General features: G+C 40.6%; 1 protein-coding gene across 2 annotated transcripts in view; it reads right to left on the bottom strand.

Moving 5' to 3' along the window:
- The window catches only part of RBM26 (RNA binding motif protein 26), a 99,999-nt gene that overhangs the window by 15,180 nt on the left and 58,317 nt on the right, over positions 1-26,502 (bottom strand). Inside the window, exons 17-20 of one of the 2 annotated variants that reach the window (XM_032798364.2) lie at positions 25,964-26,134; positions 20,804-20,908; positions 6,788-6,997; positions 1,634-1,720 (exon numbers count right to left, since the gene is read on the bottom strand). In XM_032798364.2, coding sequence (XP_032654255.1) covers positions 1,634-1,720; positions 6,788-6,997; positions 20,804-20,908; positions 25,964-26,134 — 573 coding nt within the window. Of the gene's footprint in view, positions 1-1,633; positions 1,721-6,787; positions 6,998-20,803; positions 20,909-25,106; positions 25,164-25,963; positions 26,135-26,502 lie in introns of those variants that run through there. The other variant, XM_032798365.2, reaches the window with a different exon arrangement.

Below are 26,502 nucleotides of genomic sequence, written 5' to 3'. Positions count from 1 at the left end.
TGTTGTGCAAATGGTATGTAGTGTGTCCCCCAAATGAATGAAGTAATAACTGAGGTGCAGGTTTCACCCCTTTGGGATTGACAAACCAAATGGGAAAAGTCAGTGTCTGGTACTTAAGAGCTCGGGGTAGATAGATTTGAGGAGACCTGAGACTGGAAAGGCTGTTGAAGTCATCCTGCAATGAGTATTTAGGCTGGCAGAACCCAGGATGAGACCTTTATGCTTGTAAGTTGGCTACAGGTGTCAACATTCTGAGCCTTGAGAGCATAACATTAAGGCACACACAGTTATACGGCAGATGGTAAGAGAGCCCCTGGACTGGTCTGAACGATTCCCAAAACATCACAAATTGCATATAGCAAAGGGGCCAAACCCAGGGACAATCTTAAACCCGGCAATTCCTAATTTTGGAATGCTTGACTTCGCTTAAAGTTAGTCTGTAGGCAATTTCCTAAATTTTGGAAAAAACGAAGTTAAATTCCATCACATAGAACCATACAGGGACCATTACTCTGATTAAGTGGAGTTTCCTAAACATTCTAATATACTTACCTGTTCTATGTATTTATATGGATCCATTATAGCATCTGAATGCCTCACAAATGTTAGTGTATTTATTTTCAATACCTGTTAGGTAAGAAGTGTCATCCACATTTTACACTGGGGAAATGAGGCACAGACAACTTATCCAAGGTCAAACAGGAAGTTTTGTGACAAAAGTAGGGAATTGAACCCAAGTTTCCCCGAGTTCCACTTCTTAAAGCACTGCACTGGCATGCTTCTTCCCATTTAATTAACAAATTAACATTTAATAGTTTCATTAAATGTTTAGAAAGCAGTAACATTTAGGGAAAGTTTCATACTGATACATTATATCATAAGCAAACACTCTAATTTTATTTCAAAGTAAACTTGATGATTTGGATGAATTAAATGTAACTGCATAGTAAACGCAAAGAATAACAAATTAGTTTCCAAATTAAATTTCAGTAATCACAACCTGTATCATCTCTTAGAAATGTTAGTGAATTGAGAAATTAAAGATACAAAGTCAAAACAAATTTCTAGGACTTGATATACCCTACACGCTCCCAAGAAATCAAACTTCTACAAAAATAAGGGACATGAAAAAATACATAAAGAAAACTTTGAATAACTTGTTTCACGATTCTGCATTTCTGATGTAAACTACAACGAAAGGGAAAACAATCAAACCATGGGGAACTAAGGTAACTCTCATGGGCAAAAGTAAGGAACAATAAACTTGTAGTGGGTTCCTGCCCAAGCAAGACATCCATTCATGAATTACCACTGGGGGGATGTCTTGCTTTGACTCATGCAAGCTATACTTTATACTTTTAACTAGCTCAGAATTTCCTCCCTCTTAAGGAATTCAGTTAATATGCTGGTCGGAAAGATTTTTTGAAAAAAATATGTTACTCAGTAATCTAATTTCATCTAAAATCAAACCTGTGTGTTTATCAGATTCCTCTTTGATAATGAACTCAAAAGCAGTAAACATAAGATTCAGCTGTTCTGAAATTATACTTAATTCTTACAATTTAGTTCAGTTTAAGTATGGCTAATATGAGATATCATTTTAAAGTACTTTTAATATGAAGAATATACTTACAGCTTCAGCTTCTGCTCTAGTCTTAAAAGTAATCACTGCATGGAGAGAAGAGTCGTCTATCTGGCAATCTTCAATTTCACCATATTGCTTTCAATAAGAGAAAAACATAAACTAATTGAAAGATTCCTCTTCTATGTACTAAGGGCTAGTCTACACTGGCAATGCTAAAGCACGGCCGCGGCAATGCTTTAACATGGCTTGTGTGGTCACGGCGCAGCTCCCCGAGCACTCTTAAAAACACACCTCCACAAGGGGCATGGCTCCCAGGGCAGGTCTACACTGGTGCTTTACAGCGCTGAAACTTGCTGTGCTCTGGGGGGTGTTTTTTCACATCCCTGAGCGAGAAAGTTGCAGCGCTGTAAATTGCCAGCGTAGACAAGCCCTAAAACAAAAAATCACATGGACTTGAAACTCAGATAGAACTGGAAATGACACACACTGAAGAGACCTTAATGGTTAACTTGTCTTTGTGAGAAATACTACATTATTTTTATATGCACTTTAAAACACTGAACACTAAAGTATTTGCAAAAATTTACTAGTGCATACTATAAGGATGAATCATGGCTCTCCTCCTCTTCTCCTTCAGAGCCATTGACTCCATCATTGTCAGGAAAATGTCTGCAGAAAGACTAATCTTGCAATGTGCCCAAAAGGTGACAAGACTCAAATTCAGTCTTATCTCCAGTAACAGCAAGTTCCAGAGCTGAAGGTCCTCTACCAAGAAAGCTCTACTCTGGTCCCTATGGAGCATACCTGGGCTCCATCACCTCAGGCATCCCTGACAATCACATCTGCGTAGTTAGAGCGCAGACAGATGTGGTCATAACTGAGGTATAGCTCATTCAGGGTTTTACAGAAAAGGACCATAAAATATTTTCAACTGTAGCAGATAATATACATATTAATACAAACCAAGACAAACTTTTTTCAAATTGCTGTGCAAGAGAAATATCATCTCAACATATTTTCTCTCAACTGGAAGTATTTTGGTCTGAAATATAGTTGCAAACACTGTAAGAGCAAAGCTACTAAAAACAAACACTGATGTAGAACTCTGTAGGCTACATGACGAAGTGCCAGAGGTCTCTGCATCAATTTGTTGATAAGTGTCACAATATTGATGTTTATGTTTAAAGTGTGATCTTTTGAAAATTTTTATCTGTTTAAATAATCAGTTGCACAAAAGCATATATTTTAAGCTTTCCCCCCCAATTTTTATCAATTTAAATTGTCACAGTTGTAGGAAACTACAGGTGGGGTGGTGGTCAGAAAATTATTTATTGACAGTGGATGTTGAGGGTCAAAAAAATTAAGACATTATAAAACTTAAAAGACAAACTGTCAACATGGCTTGTCAAAATATACGAAGTAAATATCCTTAAATCAAAAATTCTCAAGCAGCATTTTTCTTACTTTGTCTATGTGCACATTTTTAGTACTATCGAGAGAAGGTGATTTTTTCCATTGGTTTGTGAACTCGGCATTTACCAACATTTACCGATAAAAAATGAATCCTTCCAATCGTATGTCATCATGGGCCACCAACTCAGCACCGCCACCTGTGCATTAAACTCAACAACCAAAATTAGACCAAAGTATTATAGTCTGCAGGAGACTGAACTATTGTGTGAGACAGGAAGAAAATAATAGGGGGCTCAAGGTGCACCAATACCCGAGGCCTCTGTAATGGCTGGGAACTGATTAAGTGAGATATATCACGATGATCTTGGCAAGTGACTCAGACCCCATGCTGCAGAAAGAAAAAAAACATCCAAAGTCACTGCCAATCTGATGTGGGAGAAAATTCCTGCCCAACCCCGCAAAGTTCCCAAACACTTTTATTAAGAAGACAAAATTAGTTAAATGCAACACTATCCACAATTAAACCCTCTGACACAGGGAAAAGCCAAGTTATGGGAGATGTCATAACCATAACCTATCCCCACACAGCAGGTTGCCACTGACAGATGCAGACTCTGCCTCCTCACAAGGAGCTTCCTTCTGTCTCCAGATAAGGAGACAATAAACAGAGTACATTAACCTCCCTCATAGTAGAATGCAAAATCTTAAACGTGACCTTGAAAAGTTTTTGGGAAAATTTTTTTATGGCACTAGTGTGAGCTTACGTTTTAAAATCCTACTAGATATTTACAAAAAACCCCAAAATCTTTTTTTCCAGCTCTTATTTTGCCTTGAAGTTGGTGTTTTTGAACACACACTTTTGCTTCTGCAATTTGTGTAACTATTTTCTGTGAAAGTGACATGCCAAACCCATGTCTAAAGACAAGTTAATTACTGACTACAGTCTGAGTTCGCCACCTCTCAGTCTCTCTGAACAAAGAGGCAGCAATTTAGCTATGTTAACAATACAACCTAGCAGCGTGCAAATTAAGAGAGATTATTATTTGCATCCGCTTGCTATGCAAATAGCACTGATGTAAGAAGGGTTGGAGCTCAAGGTTCTCCCCCTCTGGTTTCTTCAGAGGAAGGGGACAGAGCCACTATTTAGTTGTTGTTGTTTTTAAAAACTATGACGAAAACATATTGTCAAAAGCAAAGGCAAAAGCAGCTCTTCATGGATCATAAATTAGTTGAAAAAGTAAACTCAAAAAAGCTTCAGAGGTCAACTTTAATTACAACTTCAGTAATATCAGCAAATATTCAGACTTGACATATATGCACAGGTTAAATGTGAGGTCTGACTTCCCAGAAAATTAACTCTTTAGACTAAAAGTGGTATAATTATTATGAATTCTGATTTACATTTATTTTAATGCCTAGTAGAGGAGTTTAAAATATTGTTTTAACTGAAAATCTAAATGTAATGTTGGCTGAAGAGTCTTACTAATGTCCTTATAATAACTTAAGTTAAGTTTCCCAATAATAATAAAAAGTCATTTCAACACATCTATTTGTATAGCCATACTCTGCTGCTGGAAATGTGACTGCTATAGAAGAATAAAAATTGACGTAAGATTATATGTCTTATCCCCTAAGTCAACTACATCTTGAGAGCTGTTGGGCCACAACTGACTCCTGTTACTGGTACAGAGGCTGCTCCTGTTGTGGTGAATGTTCAAAGGCAAACAAAAGGCAGACCTGACTGATTGCTCCATAATCTCAGTGCAGGGCTCTCTCAGCCACCAGTAAGAACCACAAGAGCTAAATCTCAAGAGAATTGATTGTGACATAGCCTGAACTTATTTTTGAGAGCTCTGTATCACCACCAGTATCCACTCTGCAAAATGAATAAGTTTCTCTTTCACTGCAGGCTTGAAGAGAAGAGATACAGATCAGGCAATTTTTGCCTCTTGTTTGATTTTCTATACGCTAATATAATGGACTGCTGACAAATATAAACCCAGTATCAAATTTTGAACTGCAGCCCTAAAATTAAGAAGGTAGGAAAAGGGAATTCCGGCTTTGTCTGTGTGCCATTTTGGGGACACAAAGACTTCTAGGAGTGGTACTAAGATCTTGTAGTTGTTGTACAGTTCTGGTCTCTACTCTCAAACTCAAAAAAGTGAGTATAACTCACTGAGACAGGACTGTCAGGCATAAATAAAGTTGAAGCAAGTTTATCTCCAAAAAGGCAGTTTATTTACACATTATCCTGTTTTGTTACAACACAGATGTCTGTTAATCTCTTTTGAATATGGTATTCTGTCGTTTGGAGGAGTGGTCCAAGATTTCTTTTCATTCTTATACTCCTCCAGTTCTGGCAAAAGTCCATTACCAGTTGTTGTTTGCATGATTTTTACCCCAGGACTTACTACCACCACCATTCTAACAGTAGAATGCTAGGATATTGAATAATTGACAATAGAAAATTTTACCTCCAGATTCTCTCCCTGGTGTGCACAAAACCCATGTAAACAAAAAGGGAACAACTTAGCATCACTTATGATTCTTTCACCCTTTTCCTATGCTCCTTTTCTTTGGCAGTGACTTTGCATGATTTTTCTCCTTCTATAGCAGGGGCGGACAAACGTTTTGGCCTGAGGGCCACATCGGGTTTCATAAATTGTATGGAGGGCCAGTTAGGGGAGGGGGGTCATGGCCAGGCCCTCACCTCCCATTCCCTCTCCCTCTCCCCCCGGACTCCTGCCCCATCCAACCCTCCTGTTCTCTGACGGACCCTCTGGGAACCCTGCCCCATCAACACACCCCCGCTCCTGCACCTCTGCCACCCCATTCAACACCTCCTCTCATTCCTGACAGCCCAGCCAGGACCCCTGCCCCATTCAACCACCCCTTCTCCCTGTCCCCTGACTACCCCCTGCCACTGCATCCAGCCCCCCTGCCCCCTTCCTGACTGCCCCACTCCGGAACCCCTGCCTCCATTCAACCTCCTGTTCTCCCCCCTGACCCCTATCTACACCCTCACCCCCGACCACTCCCCCCAAACTCCCTTGCCCTCTATCCAACCCTTGCTGCTCCTTGCCCCCTTACCACGCTGCCTGGAGCACCGGTGGCGGGAAGCTCTAGTCGCGCCACCTGGCTGCAGCCAGGCCACGCCGCTGCCACTGCACAGCACAGAGCACTGGTTCAGGCTGGGCTCTGCAGCTACGCTGCCTCAGCTCACAGCCCCACCGTCCAGAGCATTGCGCCGGCAGTGGAGTGAGCAAGCTGAGGCTGCGGGGAAGGAGGACAGCGGGGGAGGGGGCAGGGGCTAACCTCCCAGGCCAGGATCTCAGGGCCAGGCAGGACAGTCCCGCAGGCCAGATGTGGCCTGCAGGCTGTAGTTTGCCCACCTCTATTCTATAGCATCGGGTGTTAGTCACTTTGCAAAATCATCTTGATACATCTCACTTAATCAGTTCCCTGCCATTGAAGAGGCATCGGGCATTGGTGCACCTTGGTCTGTACTAGTTTCTGCCTGTCATATATTAAAACTTTATTCGGCTGTTTCTAAAGAATGCCACCTGAGTTCAGTAAAAGTTCACTTCTTTCCTTTCCTGACCTTGTCTGAAGTCCTTCCGTAGTTTAGAAACAGAAAGCTCTTTTTAAAGGTAGAAAACCTACTTTAGAAGTCCTTGGTTAATTAAATAGCGGATTCTAGTTGATTACAATCACCCCTTGGAAGTTTTTCCCTGCACTACCACAAAACTACTAAATTCAAGGAGAAGAAATGTTGAAGTTACTACATACCGCAAAATGAGGAAGAAGATCTTCTCTATCACTTTCTGTGAATGCAGAAATTTCCAGTGCCCTCGGTCGATGATCCACTACTGCATGAACTGGAACCCCTCTTCCGCGACCTCGGCCTCGTATTCCTCTGCCTCTGTTACGTGATGCACCTCGACCTCGTGCATTAATTCCTCTACCACGACCTGAAGAAAGAATCCCTCGTTTGGCAGCCTAAAAAGTTTAAACATAACTTCAGTCCACAACACATGGACTAAACATTATTTTCACCAAATTAAAATACAATCATGTTCCAATCACAATCTTTGTTAATGTCAAATTTTGAAATCTATTCCCAGCAAGAGACGTGGATGTGGGTTTTGTTTCAAATAAAATTAAGCATTTCAAGATGATCACCTTCAAAATTCCAGTAAACTAACTCTCAGACTTGTCCTCAGGAACCATTGTGAATGCCTTTATGATTCTGAAAAAAAACGTTACCTTTGTTATACAAGATGTGTTGCAAATCGCTTAAGTGTGTGCATGCGCTCAGTGCATTTGAGCCAGAGTTCTATGTAGCAGTACCTGTCAGGGCAGAGCATGCTCCCTGCACTGCTTCATGCCGAAGGTATAAAGAGTAGAGCTGCCCTGATACTCCTTCAGTTCCTTCACAGTCGCATCATGATGAATACATTGTGAAGCAGAGATGAAGGAGGGAAGGTTGTGAAAAGACATGTGCAATGCATCTCGAACAACACTTACGATACAGATAAGTAACCATGTTTTCTTCTTTGAGTGCTTGCATATGTCTATTCCTCTTAAGTGACTCCCACTGTGGTGGTGGAACAAGGAGTCTGTTTGAAGAGAGACTACAGGACTGTTCTTCCAAAGTTTGAGTCAGTTCTGCAGGTAGCAATAATCGTATAATACTTGGCAAAAGCATGCACTAATTCCAGGTTGCTGTTTTACAGATGTCTGCTATAAGCAGATCTCTCAAGAAGGCAAAGGAAGTTGCTCGAGCTGTGGTGGAATGAGCTCACAGCTTTGAAGGAGCTAAAGTATTTGTTACCTCATAACTTCTTGTTATACACAGTTATCCAGTAACAAAGTCTTTGAGCTGACGTGCAGATATAATGAAAGGGCAGATGACAAAAAGACATGGAAATTAGCTAAACAATTTAGTCCTGTCCATACAGAAGGACGGGGCACATCAGATGTCTAATGTATGGAGCCTTTCCTTGCCTGTATGCATATGAGGCTTAGGAAAAAAAGGTGGATAAACAGACAGCCTGATTAAGGTGGAAGTTGGACACCACTTTCAGAATAAATTTTGGATGTGCTCTCATGGAGACTTTAAAGAAAACAGTGTACGGGGATGTCCCACCATTAAAGCCTGCAGCTCACCTACTCTTCTTGCAGATGTAATAGACAAAAAGAAAGAAACTGGCCAATGGGTAGGCTAAGGAGCAGGTTGTTAAAGGCTCAGACAGAGGTCTGATTAAAAGCTGACAATACAAGGTTCAAGTATCAAGGAGGAACCATCTTCTTAACTGAGAGGTAAGGGGAGAGTAAATTCTGTTTACCCGTTTAGAAAATCTAACCACCATAGAGTTAGAATATACCAAACACTTTTGTATAGGAGGGTGGATAGCAAAGAAAGCAGCTGAAGGTACTCAGTTGGGGTTTGGGTGAAGTACTTGATCATAATGAGGATAGAGAATGTCCCCTTCCCTGTCTGGACAAAATGTTAATGTTGATTGAATGGTCTGTGCAGGTCTGAGAAAAAATATTGCCTCAAACAATCCTGTTAGAGCTTGAGTATGACCTTGTGTATGAGTGGTACTCAATGAAACTCATACATCAGAGTTGACCTCCAGGGAACGAGGAAAGCATCTGAAAGAGAGCCTGGGCTCAGACTTGCTCTGAAACAGAACTGATGGCACTTTCTGTTCTGTCTTGTTGTGAATGGGTTCATACTGATAATCCTGCACTTGCAAACAAATAAATCTGAGTATACTGAGCTTCAGTGTAAATCATGATCCTCCTGAAAAGTCCTGCTGAGATGGTCTGCTAGGACATTCTGAGTTCCCAGGTGAAATGCTGACAGAGTGATTTCATTCTGGATGCAAGAGTTATATAGGTGGATGGCCTTGTGACATAACGGTATGGATATGGCACTTCCCTGCCTGTTGACATAAAACACTGGTGTCATGTTGTCCTGCAGGACTTGGATAGTTTGGTATTTGATTCAGGGTAGAAAGACTTGACAGGCTTTGTGTATGGCTCATAGCTTCAATATACTGATGTGGAGTGATGATTCTTCCTTTGACAGAGTTTGTGTTTGAGGCCTCTCTAAATGAGCTCCCTACCCTAGAAAGGAAGCATCAGTAGTCCAAGTCATGAATGGAGGAGGAGTTGAGTAGGGCGGTACTGGTCTATAAATCACTAGCGGGATTCTTCAAACTAGCGGGATTCTGCAAACACCCTGGCCAATATAATTAAATTATATTATAATTAAATTAAATTAAAATACAGCCAGGAGAGCTGGCTGTATTTTGAAGAAGCCTTATTGAGGGTACAAGAACAAACCATCCTGATGTAAAGAATATAGCAGGCGACCAGCTTGGCTTAACAGTGAAATCTTCGGTGAGCTTCAACTCAAAAAGCAAGCTTACAAGAAGTGGAAATTTGGACAGATGACTAAGGAGGAGTATAAAAATATTGCTAGAGCATGCAGGGGTGTAACCAGGAAGGCCAAGGCACAATTGGAGTTGCAGCTAGCAAGAGATGTGAAGGGTAATGAGAAGGGTTTCTACAGGTATGTTAGCAACAAGAGGTGGTCAGGAAAAGTGTGGGACCCTTACTGAATGGGGAAGGCAACAAAGTGACAGATGATGTGAAAAAAGCTGAAGTACTCAATGCTTTTCTTGCCTCAGTCTTCACAGACAAGGTCAGCTCCCAGACTACTGCACTGAGCAACACAGTATGGGGAGGAAGTGAGCAGCCCTCAGTGGTGAAAGAACAGGTTAAGGACTATTTAGAAAAGCTGGACATGCAAAAGTCCATGGGTCCAGATCTAATACATCCAAGGGTGCTGAGGGAAGTGGCTGATGTGATTGTAGAGCCATTGGCCATTATCTCTGAAAATTCGTGTTGATTTGCGAAGGTCCCGGACAATTGGAAAAAGGCAAATGTAGTGCTCATATTTTAAAAAGGGAAGAAAGAGAACCCGGGGAACTAGAGACTGGTCAGCCTCACTTCAGTCCCCGGCAAAATCACAGAGTGGGTCCTCAAGGAATCCATTTTGAAGCACTTGGAGGAGAAGAAGGTGATCAGGAACAGTCAATGTGGATTCACCCAGGGCAAGTCATGCCTGACCAACCTGACTTCCTTATATGATGAGATAACTCGCTCTGTGAATATGGGGAAAGTAGCGGACATGATATATCTTGACTTTAGGAAAGCTTTTAATATGGTTTCCTGTCATATTCTTGCCAGCAAGTTAAAGAAGTATGGATTGGATGAATGGACTATAAGGTGGATAGAAAGCTGGCTAGATTGCCAGGCTAAACAGGTAGTGATCAACAGCTCGATGTCTAGTTCGCAGCCGGTATCAAGCAGAGTGTCCCAGGGGTCAGTCCTGGGGTATACATCTATCCTGCACTAGCCTTTTAAGCACTACAGGCCTGTGTGGACCTTGATGCTGACACTAAATGCTCTGTAGTGACGTCAATCTACTCTGTTTTGAAACAGGAGTAGATTAACAAGTTCTATGGAACTTTAGTGCATGGCAGCAGGGGCCACATGCACACAGTGCACAGCAGGCTAGTGAGGGGTAGATTTACAACCAAGTTTACTGTGAACTAGGTGTTTGTGTACATAAGCCCCCAGCCTCATGGAACTCAGGACCCAGTGGTGTGAGGTGATGGATATCCAAGCACCACAAAATGGCAGAATCTGTCTCCAAAGGGAGGGGAAGAAAAAGGAAGAACTTATTTACTGGTATTCTTCTTTTTCGTGGGCAGTCAAATTGACTGGTCCAATCCTGCTAGTTGCTGTTTAGTCAATGACTAAGAGGCAAATGATGCCTGCTCTGTGACATGAGACCCCATTTGACAGAGTAAGAAGATCTGGGTTGGTAGAAAGGTTATCATAGTTGCTGCTGTGGTCTGTATTGCTTCTTTCAGGGAGCTGGCATGTAGATCCCTAGTGAACTGTGTGGCAAGTGAGTCCTTGAGGTAATGTCAGGCCTCATCTCCTCTTTTATCTGACAAAAAAGACCAGGGATTCCTCAAAGGGCAAGTCCTCAATGATCTGTTGCACTTCTGCACATATGCCCAAGTTCTGAAGCCACAACAATCTTCTTATGGTGAATTTACTCATGGAGTCCCAACACATATTATCATATTTAGACAGAAGCACCTTATAGTTAGAAATGTGCAACTGTAGATTTGAGTAGAACTATATTTTCCTGCCAAATAAATCTAGTTTCATTAGCACTTTTTCTTATGGTGTAGTGTGAAAATGACAGTGGCACTAACATTCATTTGCAGCTGAGTACCAGGGAGCCCAAGGTTGGATGTGAATACAATGGCTCATAACCCTGAACAGGTACCTAATAGAATCTGTTTGTTGTCAGGGTAAGAGTGGCTGCAGTCTGCCAAAGGGGCCTGCAAAATCTTACAGTGTCTCATTAATAGGCAGTCTACTCCGCCTGGACCTGAGGACTGCAAAATATCACAAAGCTGAGGACAGACTCCAGCACAAACTCAGCTTTCACTCCCACAGCTGCTTCCACTCTTTCTCATAAGATCCTGGTAAGTCTTAAAGTTAACTGGTGCTGGTGACAAGGACTCAAAGTAGCACCTCATCAGGAGAAGAGAAAGTATTAAGAGGGGACAACTCTTCTACTTGATGGGATGGATTCCCATGTGAACTTTAGTCTGCAGGTTGGACAAGGACAAACTCAGGAAGGTCTAGCTGTTGAGAGGCCTGAGAAATCATAGAAGCCCCCGGAGCAGGATGGGGTGGAGAAGATCTGTGCTGAGATGGGACAAGTAGTGCACTTTTGATGGACTCCTCGGGGTGCCCAATAGGGCCACAGAGTAAGGCACAGGTGGCCAGTGAGAGGAGTACCCAGGACAACTCTTGCAGTAAACACAGCAAGAAGCCCACTTGCTACGTGATCTCAACCATCTCGCCAAAGATTAAGTAGGCCAATAAGATTTTCTGGATCTGGTAAGGGAGGGATCGCCCCAGATATAATCAGAGTGAGACACTGTCCATCATGTATTCCCTTAGGCAAAGCTCTTTCAATTTTTGAGTCCTTTTTTTAAAGGAACAACAGATGTCACTCCTTTTCCTAATGTGACCTTCACACAAACATAACAAATAGCAGTGTTAGGAACAGAACAGTGGGGTAGCGCTTTAACGTCTTTGCCCTTTTTTCCCCCGCCCCTGCTGCTGATGGGGGTGGGGAGCAGCAGCTCCCCCAGGGCCAGCATTTTAAAAAGGCCTGGGACTCCAGGCCAACACAGCAGCCAGGGCCCCAGGTGGCACATGCCAGGCAGCGTGGATGGGCTGGCTGGAGGAGGCTGACCCCAAGCCCCACTCCTTCCACTCAAGTCCCCGCCCCTTCAGGGGCCCAGAGTCAGGCCCCCTTACCAGTGAGTCTTTAATATTACTTTGACCCCTGGCCTTCTGTCTCTAAATATGTCAGTGGTGCATAGCCTGATGAATAGGGCAAAATACAAGATGTTCTAATTATTCCATGAACCCAGAGACAAGTAGTTTGCAGCCTTTTAATCCAGTTTCCTAGATAAGCTGAGAGAGTACAATATGATGGGGGCTCATTTAGCTACAAGGAGTCAGGAAAAAGATCTTGGAGTCATCGTGGATAGTTCTCTGAAGATGTCCACGCAGTGTGCAGAGACAGTCAAAAAAGCAAACAGGATGTTAGGAATCAATAAAAAGGGGATAGAGAATAAGATTGAGAATATATTATTGCCCTTATATAAATCCATGGTACGCCCACATCTTGAATACTGTGTACAGATGTGGTCTCCTCATCTCAAAAAAGATATACTGGCACTAGAAAAAGTGCAGAAAAGGGCAACTAAAATGATTAGGGATTTGGAGAAGGTCCCATATGAGGAAAGATTAAAGAGGCTAGGACTCTTCAGCTTGGAAAAGAGGAAACTAAGGGGGGATATGATAGAGGCATATAAAATCATGAGTGATGTGGAGAAAGTGTATAAGGAAAAGTTATTTACTTATTCTCATAATACAAGAACTAGGGGTCACCAAATGAAATTAATAGGCAGCAGATTTAAAACAAATAGAAGGAAATTCTTCTTCACACAGCGCACAGGCAACTCGTGGAACTCCTTAGCTGAGGAGGTTGTGAAGGCTAGGACTATAACAGCGTTTAAAAGAGTACTGGATAAATTCATGGTAGTTAAGTCCATAAATGGATATTAGCCACGATGGGTAAGGAATGGTGTCCCTAGCCTCTGTCAGAGGATGGAGATGGATGGCAGGAGAGAGATCACTTGATCATTGCCTGTTAGGTTCACTCTCTCTGGGGCACCTGGCATTAGCCACTGTCGGCAGACAGATACTGGGCTAGATGGACCTTTGGTCTGACTCGGTATGGCCATTCTTATGTTCTTAGTATGTCATTGAAAATAAAAACACAAGAACATAAGAATGGCCATACTGGGTCAGCTGGGTCTTCTGACAGCGGCCAAGGCCAGGTTCTTCAGAGGGAAGTAACAGAACAGGTAACCATCAGGTGATCCATCCCATGTTGCCCATTCCCAGCTTCTGGAAAACAGAGGCTAGGGACACTTCATAGCATGGTTTTGCATCCTTGCCCACCCTGGCTAAAAGCCATTGATTGTCCTATCCTCCATGAACTTATCTAGAAAGTTTCCAAGACTTATTGCCTTAGGACACCTCAGCTACTACTGTGACAATATCTTTAGTATAATGGCATTTAACCATGGCTTCACACTTTGCACTCTTGGTTGCTCAATCTCAGAACTAAACACACTCAGCTGATCACACACTGGAAATGAAAAAATGAAACATTCCCTCTATCTTGGGTTTTCTACTATAGTATTGAAACTAAGATTAGAATCCACTCTGACTTCAGACAAGAAGCATCAAACACAGTAATCCATTTCAGTACCCAGTAAACGCCAGTGAATCCTTACAAGTTAATCCTCCCCATGGCAAGTCAATTTAGTGAGTCACTGACCACTCAAGGAAAGCCACAGAGATTCTGGCCCTGAAACATCTACTGCTTCTTTACTAGTCACACAGATCCTCATAATTCTTTGATAACCACAAGAAAGAAGGAAACTTGAGTGTTTGCTGTTGTACTTTGTGGCAAGGTGGACTGGTGCCAAAGTAGGGAGGTGCATGTCATCTATCACTCTACCACAGTTTGGGAACCTTGTTGCTGAAAATCCATCAGCTATGTCCTACACATTGCTGAGGGAAACGATTAATGGCCTTACACACTTGCATGACAATGACCACCGCTGTGGATTTTCCAACTCCAAAATGATTTCCCACTGACTAGTAGCAACCCAACATTGCAAGGTTCCAGAGTATCATGGCCACTCGCTTCTCCACTGTCAATGCATCTCTTTCGCATCTAGAAGTTCTGCAGCCAGTGCTTATTGTCACAAACTTGTCTTACAATGTGATCCCACCAGTCAATGATCATTTCTTGGGAACAGAAGTGGCACATTCCACCTACAACTGCTCCATCAACACAACAGACTTGAATTGTTTTTAATTGTTATGTCCCCCCATTGTCGGAGAATTTCCTGCAGGTCTGCAAGTACAGGAGAAGCATGAGTCCTGTATTTGCAATGCTCATGAGAATTTATAACTCTGCAGGCTCCATGTTCCTCGTCAAAGATACTGGACACTGAGAAGTACCATGCAGGTTTGTGGAATACAAAAAAAACCACAAAAATTATGGTATATGGATGACATTATGGGATGGAGAAAGTTGCAGGCTGGGAACTTGACCACTAGCTCCCAGAGATGCCTGCATGCCTAACGTCTATTCCACACTCTGAATCCAGATGACAGCATGTGGCATACTGGGTTACCTACCCATGGTGCACCATTCTTTGCATCAACACAAGCACTCCTAATTTGTACATGCAGGGCTGATGCAAGCAGCCAAATATGCACATACACAAGTGACACACTAACTTTGGTAGCTGTACGCTGATGTAACTTGTGTCAACCACAGTTTGTAGTGTAGACATGGTCTTAGATACAGCCAATATGCTACAGCCCTGTTAATCAGGAGTCAGGCCAAGATATGGAACAGAGCATACTGGTGACTCTACAGAATGATCTCCTGGTCACAGGCATAGGTCAGACAACTCTTTGCTGGACATCTACGGTATTTGATACAGCTGACTATGAAATGTGCTCCTTTTATGCCACTCACCCTGAGAATAAGGGAGGAATCTATTCCCCAGCCTCCAGAACCCTCACCTGTGGGTCCCTAAGTCACTAAGGGAGATCAAGAAATAGCAGGGACTAAAATGTGAGTAATATGCAGAAGACACCCAGTTCTACTCCACGTGCACATAAGATGCGAGCAACACCTCTCCACACGAGTTTTCCAAGGAAAGGGCCTGTCTGCAATCAGCAAGTGACTTAACAACCACCTAGAACTGAATCCATAAGATCTTAAATTAAGGTACTGATGATGAGATGAAGGAAGCACTCCAAAAAACTTGCCACCGCTATAACATCACCCTCCACCCTACTTTTCTGTTTGGTGTTTATCTCGATTCCTCATTTCAATACATCCTGTCACAGTTATACAAAATTCCCTAGTCTATTCATGAATATCAAGACAAATGCCCATGCCAGTCAATTTTAAATTTAGCCACAATGATTCATTCACCCATGGCTCTAGGCATGATTATTGTAACTCCCTGCACCTAAGAATGAAAAATTGAATCTAAAAAAACTAAAGATAAACCCAGGACACTAGAAAAAGTCCTCCACTCTCCTTAGTGGCTTCCCCGTTGAAAATGGTGAAATTCAAAGTTCCGGTCCTTACCTTCAAATCCCTCCATGGTCTGGCCTTCTATGATCATGACCTCCCGAAACAGCTGTGTTCCATTGAGACAACAGAATTATCAAAGTCAAGGGTGAAACTCATGTATGTAGAAATTTACAAATGGGAAGTACAACCCTATGAGCCAGAAGTCATGACCATATGAAAACCATTATCTTTAGATTAGGATGCAACACACAACTTTAGCCTTCCTGTATTAAGCACTAATCTCTTCTCTTGAACCCGCAAAATAGAGTCCAATTTCTGGAGACATAAAGGGAGAGATTGACAGAATTAACAATACATTTGTGTATAATTTATAATTTTGTGAAGTACTCATAGCACAGTGATGGGTGCCAGAGTAAGAATTTACACAGATCTTATAAGCACCATACGGAAATTCCAAGATGGAGGAGATTTTGAAGCTGGTGTATACACATCAGCACTTTCAAATATCTGGTAATCCTACAATGAATGAAGGCAGAAAAGCTTTGTACTAATGGATGGTAAGCAGAAATGGCTGCCAAGTGCACTTAACAACAGCAAGACTGTCTTCGCTTTTTTTTTTTTTTTTTGGCAGTCCAAGAATGTAGGAATTGATGTTGACGAAAGGTGACAATTTGACAGCCAAGATGCATAGTGAAAAGCTCATTCATTTTAGAACACTACATTTTCTTGTAAATGCCTTTTGAGAGTGACGCTGTGCACTTCCTGAGAACACCTTAATTTCATAGACTCGTAGGTCAGAAGGGACCAATATGATCATCTAGTCTGACCTCCTGCACAAGGCAGGCCACAGAACCCTACCCATCCACTTTTATAACAACCCCTAACCCATGACTGAGTTATTGAAGTCCTCAAAATTGTGGTTTGAAGACCTCAAGCTGCAGAGAATCCACCAGCAAGCGACCCATGCCCCACGCTGCAGAGGAAGGCGAAAAACCTCCAGGGCCCCTGCCAATCCGCCCTGGAGGAAAATTCCTTCCCGACCCCAAATATGGCGATCAGCTAAACCCTGAGCATGTGGGCAAGACTCACCAGCCAGCACCCAGGAAAGAATTCTCTGCAGTAACTCAGATCCCATCCCATCCAACATCCCCTCACAGACCATTGAGCAGACTTATCTGCTGATAATCCAAGATCAATTGCCCAAATTAAACTATCCCATTATATCATCCCCTCCATATACTTATCAAGCTTAGTCTTAAAGCCAGATAAGTCTTTTGCCCCCACTACTTCCCTCGGAAGGCTGTTCCAGAACTTCACTCCCCTAATGGTTAGAAACCTTCGTCTAATTTCAAGTCTAAACTTCCTAATATCCAGTTTCCTAATTTCTAACAAGGTACCATGATCCAAGCAGCCCAATGATGACAGAGAATTTGACCTTACTCTTAGAAGATTCAGAAGTATAGGAAGAATTAGAGACTGATGACAGGCCCAAAAGATCTGAATACCAGAACTAATACACCCAGAGAATCCAGTAAAGTATCTCTCATTGTTAACATTTATATTTCAATAGAGCACAGAGGACCCTTATCAGCATTGGAGCCTCACTTTACTAGGCACTATACAGATGCAGAAGCAGACACAGCCATTGCTTCAAGCATCTTGCAGACTTTGTGGAAATAGGGATAATGGAAGATAAACTTTATAGTAAGTCTTGAACCAAATCAAATAGGAAGATATCCTTCAGGAAATCTGGACCCCTCTTCACTTAAGCCATGAACAGGATATACGTTGAGTGTTTCTTGAAACACAAGTCTCTTTACCAATCACTCCACTTTCTGAATAGAGACTACACTACCAAGTCTTTTAGGGATCACAAGGCCGCTTGTGACTCAGGCTATAAGAATGCCTTTCCCTGATAACTTGAGGGCTATTTGATAAATCTGAACTTAATACACCAGTCCTAAAATATCACTGCTGAGCAAGGAAGACAATGTGATTCCTTGTTTCCTCATATAATACTGGAATATTGTTAACTGCATCACATATCCTCCTTTTGCCTGAAGGAGGAAAGACTTCAGAACCACTCAATGATTGAGATACCAAAACGTGTAGTTTTCTTTTCCAGAAATTCCAATCATGCTTGTGAATCCAAATATTTGGAGTAGATCAACAGTTAAATAGCCATGTAATTAAGCATACAGGCACATATTTGACATAATGTGTATCTTACTCGTCTCTGCAATTTAGAAGCGTATTATACGTGCAGTTGGTTGCACTGCAAACACCGAAGGTGGTCTGACACTTCATATTATATAGAACCTGTTTTCAGTAGCTTTTAACTTTCCCAATTTTTAAATGGTCAAGATGATATTTCCCATGCCAGGTGTCTACCCTCAAGCTAACTTATTTAGGAAAGTTTCTTTTTATATCAGAGGGGTAGCCGTGTTAGTCTGGATCTGTAAAAGCAGCAGAGAATCCTGTGGCACCTTATAGATTAACAGACGTTTTGGAGCGTGAGCTTTCGTGGGTGAATACCCACTTCGTTACGGTATTTTTGCCACAGTAATTATTTCAGAAGTATAAGTTTTACAATTTATCATCAAGGCATTACAAGGCCATTTGGAAAAGAAAAATGCTCTAAGGAATTAACAGTATTGTCTCAGCACTAGTTAAAAAGGGGCCTACAAATGCAATTTTTCTTTCTGGTTACAGAAATTATTTTAACAAAAGGGAATTACCAAAATAATTTACACAGTACAAATGAGAGCACCAATAGGAAAGCACATGTTAGTCAGCAAGGAAGTAATAATTAAGATGCAAGTTAAGCACAAAAACTTCTCCTTCAGTTTGCTGAAAATCTAGTATTTTGAATATTGGTAAGCAGTTGAATTATGTGAAATTTCTTTCACAGCTTTTATGTACACTTCTAGTACATTTATGAAAGTACATTTATTTTCCTTAACGTTTAAAAACGTATTGGTTGAAAATGTATACCATTTCCATGTGGTCTGCTCAGTGTAACTACAGAAAGACATGATATCAATTGTCAGCACTGCCCAGCAACTATAGTTAAAGAGCAAGCTATATTCCATCTCGATACACACACTATCAGCAAAACTTTCAATTAATTTTTAATTGAAGACAATTAGGCCCCATAAATTTATAGTAAAGAAAATATTACAATATCTTATAAATATATTCAATAAATATATGTTACACATTCCAGAGCATTTTAATAATTATTAATTAGTAATCCTGAATGGCACATAAAATTGCTTAAAAGTAAGTGATATGAAAATCATAGACTTTTTTTTTTTAAAGCAGGTATGACTATTTTTCAAACAAGACTTTCTAAAAAAATGCAGGCATATATTTTTGTACATGGCACATTTCTTGAACAAATTCTATTTACATATAGTTTTTGTAATGGAATTTTAATCTCAGCACAAGAGTTAATCTACAACCTTTTAAAACAACTATTAGAGAAGAACATTGTTCATCTCTAATACATTTAACACTTTTGTTAATATTAGGCTATTTTTAACAGGCTGATGTTCCTTTAAAGAAAAGAACAAGTAAGGACAGCTTTAGCCTTTCTTTATAAACACCCACAGCACCATCTACAGACAAAATTTAAAAAATGCTTGCTAACAAAAGTTACCTATTGCAAATCTGTAAAATATCAGGTGACAATACCCTTTAAAAATCTTTACAGTGCATCAACAGCTGAATGATCAAAATGGAAGACAGCCAGAATGGCATATTTCTGAGTACTGTCCAGAGACTGAAGAGGTGAAGCATCCCTGCTAAATGTCCTAAGAGGAAACATTTGCAGTGTTGTTGTAGCCACAATGCTCCCAGGACATGACACACACAAGGTGGGTAATATCTTTTATTAGACCAACTTCTGTTGGTGGAACAGACAAGCTTTGAAGAGACAAAGAGATTGCCCTCAGGGCTGGAAAAAGTAATCAGAGTGTCACAGATAAATGCAAGGTGGGACAGATAGTTAAACATAAGCATTAACATGTTGCAGGAGACCAGTTAAAGTGAAACAGACTATCAACAATTATTTGATGATATCCCATATGGGTTTCACTGTGTGGTGGTTGGGTTGCGTTTTTTCCGTACTGAAGCCAGCTCCATTGAGGTACTTGGGTGGCCAGTTCCATGATATGATCTATTTCTCTGGTGGAGTGTCCTTGTCTGGTGAAGGTGTTAAGATGTGTATCCTGGGCTTTTTCCTCAGAGCATATGCTGCAGTAACTGAGTGCCTGGCTGTAGATAACAGATTATTTTAATGTCTGGAGTGGTTCCTGGATCCAGGGAAGTAAGCATGGTGATCCCTGAGTTTCTTGGATATAGTTGTCTATAATTAAACTTTCAGAGAAAAATGATAAAAGACAAAAACACTCTGTCATCTGTGGGCAAACACTTTTCAAAAAGCGATCACTCTACACTGGAACTCTCAGTCCTCGTCCTCAAACGAAACCTGCACAACACCATCAAAAGATGACCCTGGGAAGTTATGAATTTAACTTTGCTAGATACCTAAATTCAGAGGCTTAGAGACACTGGTTTTAGGACTCATTACACCAGTGCGCAACCCACTAATTTTCCTTTGCCCCATGACTGCAGAAGTGTTAATTGCCCACTTTAACTGGTCTCCTGCAACGTGTTACGCTTAACAGTCTGTCCCATCTTGGATTTATATGCAACACTGCTTACGTTTTGCAGATTTGAAGAGCCCTGCATAGCTCAAAAGCTTGTCTCGTCCAACAACAGAAGCTATTCCAATGAAAAATACTGCCTCACCCATCTTGACTCTAAGAGAAAAGGATTGCGTACTACTTACCAAAAGATGATTTTTTAAAAACTATTTTAATTGCACAACAGATTACACTGTAAAGTAACATGCAAGTTAAGCAAAATATACTAAATGAAAGTTTTTATAATATGTGGTTAACTGAAGAAATAAAAAACAAACATACTTCAAGCTGCAGTTCTGTGTACTTTCTTCTTAGTTCAGCCACTTCTTCACCAGCCTGCATCTTCTTGTACAAATCAAGCTCAGTATCCAGTAATTCTTTCTGCATCTAAGAAATTGTCAAGGTGAAGTTACTAGTTTATACATTCCTTACTCTCTAATGGGGAGAATACTCCGCTGATAATCACCAAGGTTTTGATGGCCCAGAACAACACTGCTAATAGTGGGAAGTCGTGACTGGCTATTTTAAAAATAAGCAGGGCCTCCAAGTGAGTTAGATGACTCTTAAGGCAACAGAAAGTTTCCCCTTTCTCTTTGTACCTGGAAAATAGAAATGCAGCAACCAAGCACAGAAGAAAAGGGTTGAGAATCTAGATGATGGGCTTTTCATTTTTGGCTTATTAAATTATATTATTGTTGTTACTTAGCATGAGTACTTGCTACTACATTGGGTATTGTGAGCAGCCTCCAAAGAACTATGCATGAGGTTAGGAGATTAAGACTGGAAGGTTAAACTCAGTGTTTAATAACGGGAAGTCTCCAAAAACTTTATGTTGTCATTGCCTCCAGTACTGATTTAACAGCCAACCATGATAATGAAATTTGGTGTTTCTTCTTTTAAAGCAGGAGTTACCCCAGTAATGGGTTGCAACTTGTGTGATGGTGGGAAGAGCCCCAAAAATCTAAAAAGTTCTGCAAAACACAATTCAGTACATTTTAAATGACAATGAATACACAATACACACTCTAGTGGCAAGTTCCTTTAACACCAAAATATTTTTGTAATGTGAGAACATCAAATGGTAGTTCACTACAGACTAAGGCAGGACACAGGTATGTGCAGTAGACTAGCAGCACCTCTGCTAATAAAAGTCAGCCTCTTTGTATATGTAGCTTTTCCTACCAGAACACAGTATATGAACTATTAAAAAAATGTTATATACAACACCAATTGCAAGTATCCATGCACACAAATCATGACAAAATGTGTCACTGAACTGAAATCCACACATATTGGCTGCAATTTCTAAGGTCTGACAGCACGACTGAGCTTCATATGATCACGTTGCATACGACAATCTTCACTAGAGTTTGGTTCTGATTAAGGGGTGATTTTGAAACACGGACTGGTTTTGTGAAGAGGACCATGTCCAGATGTTCCAAATCATGCCTCAAAGAAAAAATAAAATGTACAAATAATGAAAATAGTTTCCAAAGTTAAATGTCATCCAGTGATTACCAAATTGAAAAGCAGTGCTTTTGATAAAGATTGTTTTGCAGTTGTATCAGCAACATGGCTGCGGATGTCTGAAAACAACCGCTTTCAAAACTCATGAAAAGTGATTATTTAGCAATTCAAATTCCTTAGTCAGAAACTCTGGTGTTTCATAACTTCTGGAGTTTCTTAGGTATATTGCTGATGCTTCTATTGAAGATTCTTTTGTAAAGCTGTGCAACTTCCTCAAGAAGAAAATTATTACTCGACATATCAGGAGACAAAGATTTCAATGGGAACAGTGTATTATAATCTGCTTAGATAGCACCAAGGCAAGAACAAGTAAAACTAATGGCCTGGTCACATATATGCGATGCATCATGCTTTCAGGACTTCATACATTACCAAGCTTTAATTGTTCAAAAAATGCCTGAAAACCTGTGGCTGGGACCTCATGAAGCAGTCAAAGTAGTGAACTTCACATAAGACTACACAATGAATGCTGGTTCTCCCTTCCCCCACCTCCAATCACTCAGGGCTGGTCTACACAAGGGGGGAAAATCGATCTCAGATACACAACTTCAGCTACGTGAATAACGTAGCTGAAGTCGAAGTATCTAAGATCGAATTACTCACCATCCTCACAGCGCGGGATCGACGTCCGCGGTTCCCCATGTCGACTCCGCAACTCCGTTCGGGTTGGTGGAGTTCCGGAATCGATATAAGCGCGTTCAGGGATCATTATATCGCGTCTAGATGAGACGCGATATATCGATCCCCAAGCAATCGATTGCTACCCTCCGATATGGCAGGTAGTGAAGACGTAGCCTCAGATAACAGGTTTCTTTCACTACCTTGTTCACATTACAGCATTCTTACAAGGCAGACTGCTAACTTTTCTCTCTGACAGAAGAGTGGAAATGCACGTTTTTCTTCAAGATGCAGTCTCTCCTTGCTAACTTCTTCAATAATTGTCTTGTGTGACAAAGCTTAACCTACCTTGCAGACATCTTTGGGCACCTAACAAACTGAACTACTCTCTTCAGGTGTGGAATATGAATCTTCTCTCCATGCAAAGCAGAGTAAAAACATTCAGCAAAAAACTTGGAAATATGTCTTCTTGAGCTGCTTCATCTTATTTTAGACTTCAAGGGACATGAGGAGCCAGTCAAGCACTATCAGAAACTGATAATTCAGTATCCAATCTTATTTCAGACCTACTTCATAGAATATCAGGGTTTGAAGGGACCTCAGGAAATCATCTAGTCCAATCTCCTGCTCAAAGCAGGACAAAACCCAAGACAGTGTTGTTTTCTACATCTCAGTTCCCTAAATGCCCCCCTCAAGGATTAAACTCACAATCCTAGGTTTAGTAGGCCAATGCTCAAACCACTGAGCTACCCCTCCCCGCCATTGCAGGACTAGCTTAACTACTTGCAGAACTCACTGAATCAATGCAGGAAAAACTGACAGTTCTGCTGTCAGATTATAGTATATTATAATATTACAATATGTTATATGATAGTATATAGTTATTATATTATAGTATATTATAATATTACAGGATATTTTATAGCCAGGAATTCAGCAGATTTTGGCTGTTTTCTAAAGCTTTAGTCAAATTATTTTTCAGCTGCAGTAACAAAAAAAATCCCCAGCAGTGCTGGTATAGACTCATAGACTTTAAGGTCAGAAGGGACCATTATGATCATCTAGTCTGACCTCCTGCACAAGGCAGGCCACAGAATCTCACCCATCCACTTCCATAACAAACCCTAACCTATGTTTGAGTTACTGAAGTCCTCAAATTTTGGTTTGAAGACCTCAAGCTGCAGAGAATCCTCCTGCAAGTGACCCGTGCCACATGCTGCAGAGAAAGGCAAAAAACCTCCAGGGCCTCTGCCAATCTGCCCTGGAGGAAAATTCCTTCCCGACCCCAAATACGGCGATCAGTTAAACCCTGAGCATGTGGGCAAGACTCACCAGCCAGCACCCAGGAAAGAATTCTCTGTAGTAACTGAGATCCTATCCCATCTAACATCTCATCACAGACCACTGGGCATACTTACTTGTATCAACCACAACAAAAAATATTCAAGACTATTTCTGCAATTCAACTTCATTGAATATCTTTCATCAGCAATACAATTCAATCTGACAAATATTCTTGTAATTTATCTCCATAACTGAGATCACTGTCCAAAACCTCAGTTATTTCTGATATGAAAATGTTCATCCTATGGTTGGGGTAGGAGGTTTTGAGGGAGAGAGGTCATTGAACATTTCTTGATCTGAGAGGGGTCATCAGCTCGAAAAAGATTAAGAAAACCCTGTTCTACAATTTCTATCCAAGAACTAGCGGCACCAATTAATCCTTTTCTTAATACAGCAATCTCAGGAGTTTAATACAACTCAGAGTGAAAACTAAGATGTGTTTTAGAAGTAGTCACACAGAAGCATAAGTCCAACTGCCAGTCCCAATTACACCTCTATCTCGATATAAGGCTGTCCTTGGGAGCCAAAAAATCTTACCGCGTTACAGGTGAAACCATGTTATATTGAACTTGCTTTGTTCCACCAGAGTGAGCAGCCCTGCCCTCCCCTGAAGCATTGCTTTACCGCATTATATCCAAATTCGTGTTATATCAGGTGGCATTATGTTGGGGTAGCGGTGTATTATTTTATAGTTACTATTTTTCATTATAATCTGCCTATTAAGTAAGGCTGCCTTCTATTTTCTCAAATATGATTGCAAATTTAAAGCTGATGATCCTTCCTAAAATCCAGTCTGAGGTGAAGTCATGAAGTCTTTGGAGTAACATCCCAAAACTAAAACTTCAGAAGGGAGAAATAAACATTCCAAGGGACTGGCATTCTGAACATAAACTGGAACAGATCAAGACTGGCTGTGGTCTTCCAGAGAAATATTGTAAAACACTGCACTACATCAAGGTATTTTTTTTAAAAAAACCTTCCCTGGTTTTTTTTCTTTTACGTTTTTGTGTCTGTTAGTAGGGTAGAACAGAAAATGTGTGATTTATTTGTTTAGAATGACATGTTTAGAGGATCATTTTAATTCCTTAATGTTGTTACTTTTCCAGGGCTTTTAAAATTGTTCATTCACTCCAGTCTGGGGCTGAAGATCGTCCTAGAGACAACAAAATATCAGGTCATAAAAAGGTCATGTAATTGGGTCAGAAAGCAAAGGTTTACAGATCAAGTCTATCTCTGGAAACAACTAAAGGGAGTAATTAGCCTTCTGTAGCAGCAAAAAGAGAAACCACTGAAGAGAAACTTCTCTCCCAGCGAAAACCTCATTACAACCAGTGAATTCAAAAGACTGACAACAAATACATTGACATAGTCTCCAACCTAAAAAGTATGGCATATGGGACAAGTTCACAGTGAGAGATCAATGCAGTAGTATGATGGTCCACCCAAATGACAATTCAGTTGATAGCACTATATAATACAATCAAAACATGAGGGGACACCAACTTAAATCTAGTGAGTTTAAGTAGTAGTTTCTTATTCTAAATCCAACCCTCACAGTGTGAGGATCCTTTTGTTTAAAAAAATATTCATCCTCCCCACTGCTGTTTGAAAGACCCACAATGAAAAGGAGAATATGACTGATTATTCAAGAGAAGCAGTGAAGCTAACAAAGTGCTGTCAAAAGTAAGAGAAAAGAAAAAATAGTGAAAAATATTTTTCTTCTGATATATTTCAGACGTACTAAATTTAGGTATACAAGTAACAATACAAGGTAAAAAGCAATTTCAGACAGCTACCTGGATTTTAAATTTAATGCATCCCTTTAAAGTGAGGGAAACAAAATAATCTTACTTATTGGTAGACTCAAAGTGGTGGGATTTTTTTTAGCTAAGTGGCATCAGCATATGATGCAATTATATAACTTATTAATAAAAACAAACAGAAATTGAGTACCTGAGCCTTAGTTTTCAAGCTTTTCAGAGGAGCACCTCCAGACGAGACACCTTTTAATTCATCCTTTAACTTGGTAATGCTATTAGTCAAAGTCTCCAGAGTTTTCATTATTTCTGCTTTGTCTTCTGACTTCATCATGGGTTTATTCCTCTCCAGCTTTGAAATCAGCATCTGTCCAATTAAGAACAGTTTTATTAAAGTTGGGAGGATTAATGTATCTAATATTCTAGATGTAATTATGGGTTTTTCTAGACATATTGATTAAAATGCTATAACAGAGAAAACGGACTTGGCTTTCAAGATCAACATGGTTGTTTATATAGTTTATATTCAGGTAAATGGGTATATTTAACTATTACTTTTTGTAATGATTAAAGAATCTTATTAAGAGGGAATTCAAATTCTGCAACAGAGAGTTCAACGTAGCAGAAAGTTTTTCAGGCATTCTACCCAACCTAAATTATGATTTTGCCTTTCACCTTCTACTCCGACTGTTCTACGTATCTTTTCTTGTGCTCATGTGATAAATAAAGTGGGGG

This window comes from Chelonoidis abingdonii, chromosome 1 (assembly GCF_003597395.2).
Source record: "Chelonoidis abingdonii isolate Lonesome George chromosome 1, CheloAbing_2.0, whole genome shotgun sequence".
Classification (NCBI taxonomy): domain Eukaryota; kingdom Metazoa; phylum Chordata; order Testudines; family Testudinidae; genus Chelonoidis; species Chelonoidis abingdonii.
This window is presented reverse-complemented; position numbering and strand designations above follow the sequence as displayed.